The sequence below is a fragment of the Malus domestica genome, chromosome 17 (assembly GCF_042453785.1).
Source record: "Malus domestica chromosome 17, GDT2T_hap1".
Lineage (NCBI taxonomy): Eukaryota > Viridiplantae > Streptophyta > Magnoliopsida > Rosales > Rosaceae > Malus > Malus domestica.
In genome coordinates, this window is record NC_091677.1 from 32,063,117 (window position 1) to 32,076,431 (window position 13,315).

Below are 13,315 nucleotides of genomic sequence, written 5' to 3' on the forward strand. Positions count from 1 at the left end.
AATGAAAAGATTTTCCTGTGAGATTCCAGGCGACATAGGTGAACATGATTTGTGGTGTTGTGCTTTCCACTGACATGAGAGCTTCTCATGCTGATAACGTGTTGTAAAATCGACAATGTGTGCAGTGGAATAAAAGAAACAAGACACAAAATTTACGAGGTTCCTTTACAATCAGTGTGACTGGAGTACGTCCTTGGGGCAGCAGTGGTGCTTTCATTATAATTTGGAATAATAGGAGTACAAAGATAACCCTCTCTATTATCTCCTCTCTTTTTCTCTCTTCCTCTTCTTTCCTCTCTCTCTACCATGAGTCACTCACCTATGTTTGGTGTGTGTTGCATTTATATAGCAAACATGAGTCGTAGGGAGTAAGCTTTGGCAAACAGAGAAAGACAACCTTTATTCCCACTTGTAGCTTAGTGGATTAGTGGCCAGTGTGGACATCCACCATATTTACAACAATTTGCACAATATTATGAATTTGATCTTTGTTCAAAGTTCGATTTTCTCCACGGTTAATCGGAAATCAAATTGATAGATATTGCTTTTTGTGACAAAAAAAAAGTTAAGATTTGTGGTTGAAGTTATATATCTTACTCAACAATATTTAATATGAACGGTGTTATTCAAACATTTCTTTTTACCTCCAACACATCATTCTTAATTTTCAATTCTCAGATCGAATGAATTAAAAAAAATCACATGACATAAATTAAATTATGTGTATGAATAGCACCACTCTAAAAGACTAACTCAATTCAAGTGGCTTGATGGTTGAGTTCAGAAGAAGCACTGATACACAAATCGATACTTCACGTTTTAATTTAAGTAGTATATATATATATATATTCACTTATATTATAACACTTGAACTACCAACTTATATATGTGCATAGCCTTTCTATATCCAACAGGATCCTCTCCGGATCCTTTTGGTGAGAATCATGAGGATCCGTAAATTGTGTCTATTTATCGTACATCATGTTGTCAGTTTTTGTCAGGTACTGATTGTATTTAATTTTAGATACAAATATTTAAAATGATTTTTGACCGCATGATGTAAGATGAACATATATGATTCACGAATTCTCGAAATCCTTACAAAGAAGATCCGACGAGAATCTGGATTCTTTCTGTATGAGCAGAGCACTAAAGAAGGATATGCATCACGAAACCTTTAATTAATTTGATTTAATTGCATTGATTTTGAACCCAAGAATAAAGTGAAGAAAAGAAACCAACCACATTCAACGCCAAAAAATTTGGCCAATTGAGGAGAGGCTTCCTTCCACTTTGAGCCCCCACATGAAGTCAGCCAATTGAGGGCAAAAGACCTTCAAGAAAGAGACACGCCAACAGATAAAGAGTCATGAGACTACGACACCATAACTTATGTATAGCAACCACTTTGTACAATCATATTATATTGTAGTAATTTAGTATTACGGTTTAGTAATAATTTTTTATTTGTAAATGAGAGATTATGTTCAAATCTTTTTGTATAGGCGAATTCGAATTAAATTATTATGGCTAACTCATTATGAAACTTAACCTACACTCTATAGTGTAAATAATATTGTATGTATTAAAAAAGTATGGTCACGTAGATGGTTTTGGCTACAGATTGTACATATCACCAACAGTTAAAAGAGCCATGAGACTACAACACCGTAAATAATGTATAGCAATCACTCTACAAAAGTATGGTAGTGTAGTTATTAGTATTATGGTTTAGTAATATTTTTTTATAGTTGTAAGTGAGAAGTTAGGTTCGATTCCTTTTTAAAGGTGAATTCAAACTAATTACTATGACTAGCTTATTGTAATACTTAGCTGATACCTTACACTTATTAGTATAGATAATGTCGTATGTATTAAAAAAATAAGTCTTTTAGATGGGTACGGCTACAATGATACGTACCACTTAGTGTTACGGGTTTTAGGTAAAAGATTTAACCGTTGCAAAGATTGATTAAATTTCTATATTCAAGATTTAGCCAGTAATTTCTAGATTACTTAGTGGGATGTATCATGAAAGAAAAATTGCTTGTTGGCCATTTGCACTAAATTAAATTTTTTTATTTTATACAATAATATTGAGAGTGAGGGTCTAAGCCAAAAAAATGATCAATACTTTTATAGTAAACTCACCATGTATGAAAGTCGGATTTAAACCTCTCACTCAGTGATGAAAAACATCACTAATATTATATTATTAATAGCTTACACTACTCAAGTATACCCAATCGTGAGCGTAATTACATTAGTTGAGGAATGTGTTCCACCCAATTTAGAATTTCCTTCCTCCATTAAAGTAGATATCATCATTTGAGGAAGAAAACGGAAAAAAAAATACTAAACTAGATAAAGAAACATTCGGAGAATTATATTAAGGGAACTTTAACGAAAAGCATCTGGTATTGTTTACTTTAACAAAAAACCATATTTTAACACTAAAAAATCAATCATGATACTATTTATTTTACCCTTTATTTTGTCCTTATCATTAAAACTCAAAGTTTTCAAACCATTTTCATTAATTTTCCTTTATATTAAATCTAAAAAAAATTGTAATTCAAGTGATTTAAAATTTAAAAGCATTCACCTACACTCAAAGTTATGTGTTCGATTTCCGCTCTCCTTGATATAATTTCAAACTGCAAACCCACTTTCAAATCAAGCTTGGATAACCCAAATTAGCCTTTTTGAAAGTACATTTAAGCAAGGATAGTATTATTCACACACCTGTTTTTACCTCCTACACACCTTGTTAATTTTTTGCAACTAATTTTCTTCAATTTATTTGATCTGACGACCAAAAATTAAAAGAGATGTGTAAAAAGTAAAAATGAGTGTTCGGGTAGCACTAGCCTTAAGCAAACAATCCACACCCAAAAAAACAAAAAGAATTTAAGCAAACAATGAAATGAGATTCCAATCAGAATTAGCAGCAGTCACATCCCCTCTCAAACCTAAGAAACCAAACAACTGCAACACATTGTACAAGCTAAACAGTTGAGACAATAGACACAGCAGCTAAACTGACAACACATAACGTCGGATTTGATCGCCATCGAAATAAACGCGGAGCCTGTTCCGATTGCTTGTCCGATCCCGAAGTTATTAACATTCGATTCTGCCAATGAGGGGGAGCTAGACACATTAAACTTACCAATACTGCACTAATAAAACTCTATTGCCCAACACTAACTCCAGCACTCAATGTATCCTTCACCTTTGGAGGCCTACCCCTTGGCCTCCCCGGCATTGTCTCTTCCACTGCGGTCGAGCCACTCAAACCTCCGGTAGGCTTTGCCATCTTCCTTGGCCGCCCTCTCGGCTTCCCACTCCCTGTAGACACCTTAACCTTGGGAGGCTTTGGGGGTGCTTCCGGGTCCTTAGGCGGGCGGCCCCTACCCTTTGGTGAGGTCAAGGTGGTGTCCGGGGACAATGGATCCTTGGGCTTTGGCGGCCGGCCACGCCCCCTCCTCGGAGGTGCATTGGGATCTGGCTTCGTGTAGTTGTTTTTCCAGAACACCAGCTCCCCATTATCTTTCATCTTGCTGAGGTGGTGAGAGAGGAGAGTACTGTGCCCGGCCGGCACTTCCCCATAGGTTGATTCAATATATTTCGAGATGGAGGATTTGTTCGAACCATTCTTGTCATTCAAGGCTTCAATTGCCTGCAGAATCATCTGAAAATACCACAATTCAAACTTTTACCAAAAAATCCAAACTTTCTACCCAGAAATTTCTCGTCGGCAAACAAATGTTCAAGTTATATGAATATATATACTCACTCACATACATATTTTACAAATTTGGGTTCTGCAAAATTTCAAATCTTTTTTTTTTTTTTTTACTGATATGAGTTCTGGTATTTCAAATTACCCAAATCAGTAAAAAAAGGATCTAAAACTTTGGAGAATCCTAAAACTGTAGTCCTAATACTTTTTTCCTCGAAAATACACTAGGAACAGCAACGAAACTTATCCTACTAAGTGAGGTTGACCTATGAATTCTAAACGCTAGATTTTGCCAGTCTTCCATTAGCGCCAAGTATTCATTTCTCTCGAAAATATACCCAAACTATTTTTTGTCATACATCTAAGCTATAACAGGTAGAGATATTCAGATCAGTGAAAGCTCATTTCTTATGATTAATATGAAAACTAAATGGAACCAAGCGCTCAAATTATTTTTAATATTTTTTATTTTTGCCATTATTCAGGAACCCCTCTTAATTTACCCTTTCCATTTCCACAACATGTAAAATATCCAAAAATTAACAAGAATAGTAATATCCAAGACCATGAAAAGTAAACATAATTTTTTTTTATTAAAAAAAACATCACTATTTGTGAAAACTGTGAGAAATAATGGTTTGAACTACAGAAAAAAAAATAAAAATAAAAATTTTAGAGAATTATTTTAGTGAGAGATTTGGAAGGAGAGAGAAGAAGGAAGTACCTGAGGGTAAGGAGGGAGTGATGGAGGTTTATTAACCTCTTCAGTGGCCATTACAACTTTGCAGAGAAAATAAAACGAAGCTGTTTGAAATTTCAAACCCTCTCAGTGAACCCCACAAACACTCAGCTGCTGCTACAGCTTCTACAGCTACAGCAGCAAGGAGAAAACCCTCAATTTTCTGGTGGTAAAAAAGCTGTTGGATTTGAGCTTGCGAGGATTTGAGAGCAAGATTTAAAGCCAAAAGGATAAAGTAAATAACATAATATAATTATTTTGATTTTGGTTCTTTGATCGACGGCTGGGAGTCTCAGAGTTGACGATGGAACGGTTGAGAGACGGTGAGATGGGGATCGCTGAGGTGGCAGGTTATGGAACTTCTGATTGGAAGGTTCTGCATACAATAGGTGATGGGAGGGGAGAGCCCAGTCCCAATACTCATAAGAGTGATTTTAGTGTGGATTTTTTTTTAAGAAAACTAATGGAAATTGCTTGAAAATTTTGAGTTTTAATGATAAGGACAAAATAAAGGGTAAAGTGAATAGTACCAGGATTGACTTTTTAATGTAAAAATGTGGTTTTTCATTAAAGTGAACAGTACCATGTGTTTTTCGTTAAAGTTCCCTTTTTTTTCTCTTACACACTCTTATTTATTTATAGTATTTAAATTGAATAAAATTAAATAAATAATCAATGAACATAAATATAGGTGTATGTGAAACGTAATTAGCAGTATGAGAAAATTTATTATCTTGCTAAAATCAAAACTAGATGCCAAATTTGTGCAACGGCCATATTATTACGAAACGCACTATACAAACGGTAAAAAGAATGCCTGAAAATGTGAACACTTCATCGAACACGTGAACTCCTTTGCCAGGGTGGAGTTCTCCATTGCGAACGGTAGTCCAACTACAATTGGAGAATATGTTTGAGTGTAGGTATTAGATAACTAAAATGAGAGAGTTAGTGATCGGCTAGTGAATTTTGAGTCTAATTTTCAAGCTGAGTTCCACACTCCAATTAAGTGTATTGTATATAGAGTTTCATGGACTCTCATATAGAGTTATGAATGCATAACATTTTTAACAACCATTTCAGTTGACATGTACACCGGCTTAAGGCTTTTTAGCCAAAATGGTCAATGAGATTTGCATAACTCCTCACTTTGGTCCCTGAGATTTGAAATCGATATAATTGGTCTTTGAGTTTGTCCACAATCAATCATTTTGGTCATTCCATAAAAAATCTCCATAAAATAAGGGTAAAATGACACAAATATCCTCAATTTTTGTCAAATCATTTTAGTCTATTGTTTATTAAATTGAGGGTAATTTTGTCATTTTGATCCTTATTAAACATAATTTTTCACCTAATGACTAAAATGAGTGATGGTGGATAATCTCAGTGACCACTTATATTGATTTCAAATCTCAGAGACAAAAGTGAGGAGTTATGCAAATCTCAGGGACTATTTTGGCTAAAAAGTCCCAGCTTAATTAAGCTTTTTCCAACATTTTGTGCATAATGTTAGAGATTAGGATCTCACATTTGTCATATGACAACTAATATATCAGAGTTTTTACATTTAATATCACTGAGGCCTTTTGGTGGTGGACCGTACTTGGGCCTACAAAATTAATCATAGTATCATAATAGGCTATTCTCTAGACATGTCATGGGCCTGAGTTACCAGGCTCAAACATGCTTTTTGAAGTTCGGCTTTTAAAAGCTGCACTAAGTCCAACTTAAGGCAATTGAATGACTGGGTCTTCAAAAAGATTGACGTTGGCTCTAAAAATTGAATATCGACCGACCGAGCTGTCGAAAAGATTGACTTTCATTTCGGTATAATGACTTGACCAATTCTCGAGGTGGGAATTGGTTTCCTATGTGACCCCGTGTGGGCCCACTTGTGAAGGGGCGTGTTAGAGTATAGGATCTCACATCGGGTCATATGATAAAATAATATACAAACATCCCCCTCTATTCACCAAAAAAATAATAATAATACACAATCAATATATGAGAGTTTCCACCCGTAATAGCCTTTTAAAAATGCTCATTTCTTTTGTTATTTATGTGATTTGACGAAACGAATAGTTTGGCTTTGTAAGCTTCATGAAAAAGAGGGAGGAAAAAAGGATGATGCGAACTTTTTTGATTGTGATCATAAACGAGTAGACATTCATTGAGCTACTTCCCACATTACCAATTGGTTTCATAATTGAACTTTAACTTTCTTCATTGTATTAGAGCATGTTGTCACACATGAAGCTGAACGGCCACATGTGCTCCATGCACCCGATTTGTGTCCTCCACGTGGTAAGGCCTGCTGAGGTATAAATCCCACATCGGGAGAAAAATGGACATTGCAGTGCCTATAAATAATTGGGCTACTCCTCATATTGCCAATTGGTTTTATGGTGGATCTTCAACTTTCTCACATAATCCACTTAGGTGTTCAATATTTTTCATGAAAATTCTAGTTAAAATAATTGCCTATTTATCGCAACTTATACATGTGAGATTTTAGGTTTGACTCTCATGAATGACGAATTTGATATGAAATTAGGGTGTTGTTATCCACACACCTATTTTTAGCTTTCGCCCACACCTCTCAATTTTCGATTGTCGGATCGAATGAATTAAAGAAGATTAATGGAAAAAATTAACAAGAGTGTGTGAAAGGTAAAAAAATGTGTGAATGGTAAAAAAATGTGTGAATAGCATTACTCATGAAATTCATGCTAACTCATTGTGTGGCCCAATCTCCTCAATATCGTCGTATAAAAAAAAAACAAACTAAAGTTTGGGGTGGTAATAGATGAAGTAAAAAACAAACTGAAGCTTAGAGCTTGTTTGGTATCTTCTTGGGTCGATTTTTCGGTTTTATTTTTGTAACTAATGAGTATTAAATAATTTAACTACATTCAGCATTTTGGAAAACTATATATTGGTTTCAAATTAAATACCTAACAACCCCTAAGTAATCAAAGATTTTCTCGTAATAATGGTGGTTAATCAATATCCTGATCTTGATATTGGTTTTAAATTTTTTGCAGTCTTCATGTTTTTTTAGTACTGCGATAGCATTGCAGTCTTCGTGTGTTTTTCTTTTTAATCTGAGGTAGCATATGGAGAGATTTTTCAGTGTGACCATCACACAGAGTGGTACACCACGTGTCGTTAAATAAATGGTGGGATATGTGTGTCAAAAAGTTAATAACTTAAAAAATAAAATTTTCCACCACTTACATAAAAATACGTGGTGTACCACCAGTGGTCCCGTCACAACTAAAAATTTATCGAGCATATGGTACTCTCTTTTCCTTTCTCGGGGTTTTTAACGAGGCTACATTAACGCAACTTCCATCAATAATATATTCATTGTTTTTCTCGTTAATGAAATTTCTCACTTACAAATAAATATCAAAAGATGTTTTCATTTTGGGGTAAATGAAAAAGGAAGATTTCTTTGTAATGAACTAATTACACCTCTTCAATAAAACTAAAATACAAAAGAAAAGAAAATCTAGTTACAATCCAAAAGAAGAAAAAATAATAAACAGACTATTAATAATTAGAAGCAACTTGTTTTAACAAACTCAAAATATAATGCTCCTCTTCATATATCAGCATTCTGCAGTAATGCGGAGTCACTGCAAAATTTAGGGCATATTTGTGCCATGCCCAGCCCAAGTGGAACAAACACAACAAGGAATCCCTCCCCTCCCTTAAGAGATCTTCCCTTGAACGATACAACAACAACGACAAAGCGTTATCCCACTAAGTGGAATCACCCCCTCTTGATCGATAAATTCCGTAATTTCTGTCCACAACAAGTATTTAAACAAAATGTGGATTATTAGTTCTTCATCACACATATGTATCTGCTTCTGTAGTCTTCCTGATCACCAATATTACAGCAATCTGCAATCATCAAACTAAATTTTTTTAGCATCTTAACTTTTGTAATGTGACAGAATGCATGCAAGTGCATGTTTATGCTAAACCCTAAATCGGACTAAAGTGAATTTCAAAACTGATTTATGTTAGTTACTTGTAAGTTGGTGTTACTGTAACTGCTAAAATAACACCAGTTTGGTCTGCTCACTACATGAAAAAGCACTAGTCAGAAAAAAAAAAAAAAAAAAAGATCCTGAGTTATGATATCGTGCCTACAAGATTATCCGTGTCTAAGTAGTCAACGGCGACAGTTAACCATGCGTGTTATTTGATTTGCACGAACAAGCCTTTTACTCGCATCATCTTGTTCCACAGATATCAGTGGCCACTGATGCTTTTTAGTTGTGTATTAGTGGTTTGAGTGTCTACAGCATTGTAAAGGTTGTTCCGAAGTCAGAGAACTGAGTTGTAAACTTGTTTGAATATTACCTCTTAATTAGATTCTCCTTGTATCAATCAACTGCAACTTCATCGCCCTCGGGATCATTCGTGTTCTTGACGCGGAGTTCAACAGCCCTCAGATCCCTTAGATGTTGTAAAATCTCTTGGAGAAGATCCACCCCTTTGTCTCCCTTCTTTATGGAGCTCATGCAGTGCTTTAGAAACTCCCTGTCTGCTTCAAGAGCTTGTAGCCTCTCATAAACATGATCCACCTCCTCCTCAATGGCTATTTTGCCATCATTCAACTCAAAATTGGTAATTGAGTTCCGCATTGTTTCAATAGATTCAGATCGATCAATGTGTTCTTCATGAGTTAACCCTTCTTCGGTTTCATTGTCAGTTGCATCCAAAAGCGGAAGAAGTCTTTTTACCATGGAACCCAATGTCTTTCCCTCGGGATGATGTTTATCCTCCGAAAATCCATTTGATGTCCCATTTTCTTCTGGACTGCTAAAATCGTGATTCTCTTCGAAGTCTTTGAGACTATACGCGGGGGAATGCTCAGCTAATTTAAAGTCATCGCCCAATTCCTCATTTGCACCCAACGTGATTAGCTTCTCCTCCAAGGCTTTGAGCTGATCCAAAATGGACAGCCTCTCTTCCTCAAACCCTGCTAGCGATTCATCAAGAACACTCATATTTTTAACACAATCCAGAGCTAAATCTTCCAAACTCAGACCTGCATCATCTGTAGCATTGTTGTTGTTATTGCTTTCTTGAAGGCCACCGAAGCCACTTTCTTCGTCCCTGGCTTCAACATTAAGGTCAATCGATAGCGCATCACTATCCCACGACTGGCTGCAAGAAGCAGAGGAATTCCTACTTTTTACACTTCCATATTTAATTCTGCTCATGATCCTTATCTTCTCTTTTTCCTCATAATCTAGGACTTTCTTTTGATATATTTCCAGTTCTCTCTCGAGTTCTTGCTTTTCCTTCTCCTTCTTGTTCATCAAATCATTCAAAAGTTGTAAGGCATCCTGATCGTACTCGGATTGTTCTTCCATCATCCTCTGGTATTGCAATGCCTCCATTTGCATTGCTGCCTTCTCTTCTTGAAGCCTTGTTATCATAGCCATAGTCTGGTTGGCGGCAATTGCAGACGCACTCCTCTCTTGCTCTAGTTCTGCGTACAAGGAACTTATAGCTTTACGTTCAGCTGTCAGAGCTTCTTTGAGCCGTCCAATCGTTGTAAAAGGATCTCCATCTTCCATCTCACTGACCCCACTTCCATCCAAATACTCTTCTACCGCCGGCTCTTTTTTCTCACCCGGTTTCTTGTGCAAGGAACAAAGACTGTTTACTGATGTTGGTGAGTTCGGAATCTTCTCTTCCTCCGATTCTTGATCATTTTCGAGCTTACTTGTTTCCTCTTTCGGTATACCTTCTTCAGTGTGCCTTAAACCTGTCAAAATTAAATTTACCGTAAACACCAGCTCTTTCTTTTTTAACAATTACACTACTTGTAGTGCTAAATGCCTTTCATCAAATCAGTTTCTGTATATAGGTGGAGATATGATATGATTTTGAGATTTACCGTATTCACTCTGATCCGAGAATGTATCAGGTACATTGGCAATTTCAAAGCACGTCGAAGAAGAACCTTCTTGAGCCCGAGGGTGATCAGTTTCACGGTCACCCACTTCTGTGCTTGACAAATTTCTTGGTATAATGTGATCAACAGAAATACTTTCTTCTTCAGATGCTGCATGGAATTAAGAATCAGAATGCAAAATAAACTTATAGCGAATAAATTTAGTGAATAACTACAATTCTTCTGTACCTGGTGGATCATTTTGTTCTTTGTTATCAGGTTCTTCAATTCGAACAAATAATGTTTGAGCTCCTGGATCAGTGACAAGTTCATCACATGGCTTGCCAAGCAAATCTTGTTTTCCCTCTTCCGCGTCTACCTCAGAAGAGTTATCAGTAAAACCCCTCGCCATATCTAAGCTTTCAACTTCTCCATTACTTGTGTTAACTGCACTCTCGTTTACCATGAGTACTAATGATGCTTCTCCAGAGAGTTGAGGTTGAGATCCGATGTTTGAGTCGGAAGCGAAATTCACTTCATGATGATCATGCTCTCTCACCTCTTCCTCTTTTACATTGCGGATTCCTTGGTCTACTGTAGTTGAAAAATCAATCAACTCCACAGGAATCAACCGGTGATTGTGAGCACCGATCAAACCATTCTCGGAAGATAGGGGGATGATTTCGAGAGAGTAGTCTTCTTCAAAGCAACACTGAATGCTAGTAGCACTAGCATCGGAGGATTGATGGACAAGGTTCGAGCTGTTAGAATCTGACCGCACAATTTCAAGAGAACCTCCTTTGTTGTCTTCATCTGCATCATTTTTCTGACATAGCAATACTGACCTAGACCTCAGACAATCTTCCACTGCACCACCTCTGAAGCTAGAACTGCAAACATCCGAAGTAAGTTGTTGCTCGTCTGCCACTCTATCGTCCTCATGTTCTTCATTCGTTGTCTCTAACTCATAGCCATTGTCACTGTGAGTTGACAGGCTATCGGGTTTGTTTGCACTTTGATACTCGCCTCCATTGTTTCCATCATCCGCAGCCTCTACAGCTGAATCTCCTTTCCGGGCATACTCCAAAGAACCCCAAGAAGGCTCAGACGGTGGAGAACAAGGACGGGAAAACATGTTGGATATCTTAGTGGCATGGCTCTCACATACAACATCTGTGTAAGAGTTGTTTGAGCTGTTGCCTTGTTCCAAGACGCGATTGATTCTACAAGTACACAACGGGCAAGGCTGTTTGAGACCAAAGTAATCGGCAAATTTGGTGATCAAGTAACTGAGCAAAGAGTTGAGGAGGAGGAGTGCTATCAAAATCCATTCAAGGACAGCATAGACTAGAATTACAATCAACTTCGGGGTGTTCCTGTGCAACATGGTTGCAAACTTGTTGCCTGCCATGGATGGAGAGAGAGAGAGAGAGAGAGAGAGAGGAATGCTTCAGCTCTAAGTTGGTTTACAGTAAAAATTATGTTTTCTTCTTCATTTTATCAAAAAGGGGGAGCGGGGATCCGTCTTCAGCGTTGGAAAAGGAAATACGATTAGAAAGAAAGGTGGTTTGTAATGTGCGTTAAAGACTATGAACTATAAACCCGCGCCCGTAGAAGAAAGTAAAAGTTATCGGCACAAGTATTATGTAATTAATTTGTACTTGTTAATTGTTAATCAAATAAATGCATACGCTACCTGGGATTCTTGTTATATTTGGAATTAAAGTGAGAGGCAGGGAATGATGAAACATGGGTTGTCATTTGTCAACAGACACTCAACAGTGGCAGGCATGATAAAAAAGCTAACAAGAAAAAAAGCAAAGTCGAAGAAAAAAGGGAAGGAACTGGATCTAATTGGGGGGTTTTTGGAAGTGATTGGAGAGCCTTTGTATAAATAAAGTTGGTTCTATAATATCTTGCTTTTGCTCCTGGGCCTGTGTATGTTTGCTTTAACTTTTTTAAAAGGAGTAGTGTTACCAGACATTATTTTTTACCTTTCACACGTCTTTCTGAATTTTCGGCTGTTGGATCGAATGAGTTGGAGAAGATTAAAAGATAACAATTAAAAAGAAGTATGTAAGAGGTAAAAATAAATATATGGATATCTTTCAAAAAGTTCATTACTGGGTTTCAGAAACATAACAAATATCAACCAAACGCTTCCTTGAAATGTTTAAAGGGCTGATTTTCACACACTCATATTTTGTCCTTTTATATTCCCGATTATTTACTTTTGGATTGAATAAATGAAAGATAATTAATGGACAAAAATAAATAGGAGTGTGCAAGAGGACAAATGAGGTCTGTTGGATTGAGTAAATCAGGAGAAAACTGCCAAGTATAAACAAAGATATATACAAGGAATAATAGGGCGTGCGATTATTATTTCTCGAATGTGCTATAACAAAAAATAAAGCAAAACGAAAAAGTCGACAGTTACCTAACACCTTAATAAATATCTGTTTTTTTTAATTTTTTTAGTAACTTGTTGGCTTTGTAGTACAATAAATTACAAAAGATCAAGAGGTCTAGAGTTCGACCAACACTTGAATCATCGAATTGTTACCAGAAAAATGAAATTACCCCTAACAGATAGAAGTACAAACAACACTGAAGAAACTAGTAGACCCACATGTTATAGTGGGATATGGGTCTCTTGTCTCTTGAAATAAAACATGTCGAAGGTTTTATTGCAAATGTCCTCCATAATTTTGAACAACTGGCTAGAGACCTCACAAGTCGCAATTCATGTGCAAAACCACCAACTTGTGGAACATGACGATAGAATCCATGGATTTCCAACCCTTATGATTACCCGACTCTTTTTCTCCTTTCACACACCGCTTCTTTCTCTGAATTCGTTTGATTTCTTTAATCTAAATGCTAGAAATAAACATGTTGTGTA

General features: G+C 36.4%; 2 protein-coding genes across 2 annotated transcripts; both read right to left on the minus strand.

Moving 5' to 3' along the window:
- Positions 1 to 2,909: 2,909 nt before the first annotated feature.
- On the minus strand, positions 2,910 to 4,890 carry LOC103405821 (HMG-Y-related protein A-like). Its single transcript, XM_008344831.4, has 2 exons — positions 4,470 to 4,890; positions 2,910 to 3,694 (listed from the first exon to the last, which is right to left on the minus strand). Exons 1-2 carry the CDS (start codon positions 4,518 to 4,520, stop codon positions 3,194 to 3,196), a joined length of 552 nt encoding a protein of 183 aa, XP_008343053.1. The 5' UTR covers positions 4,521 to 4,890; the 3' UTR covers positions 2,910 to 3,193.
- A 3,024-nt stretch (positions 4,891 to 7,914) lies between these two features.
- LOC103432326 (myosin-binding protein 3-like) lies at positions 7,915 to 12,091 on the minus strand. Its single transcript, XM_008370511.4, has 4 exons — positions 10,660 to 12,091; positions 10,414 to 10,581; positions 8,865 to 10,281; positions 7,915 to 8,399 (listed from the first exon to the last, which is right to left on the minus strand). The coding sequence occupies exons 1-3, from the start codon at positions 11,819 to 11,821 to the stop codon at positions 8,888 to 8,890; spliced, it is 2,724 nt and encodes a 907-aa protein (XP_008368733.2). The 5' UTR covers positions 11,822 to 12,091; the 3' UTR covers positions 7,915 to 8,399; positions 8,865 to 8,887.
- Between the last annotated feature and the right edge of the window lie 1,224 nt (positions 12,092 to 13,315).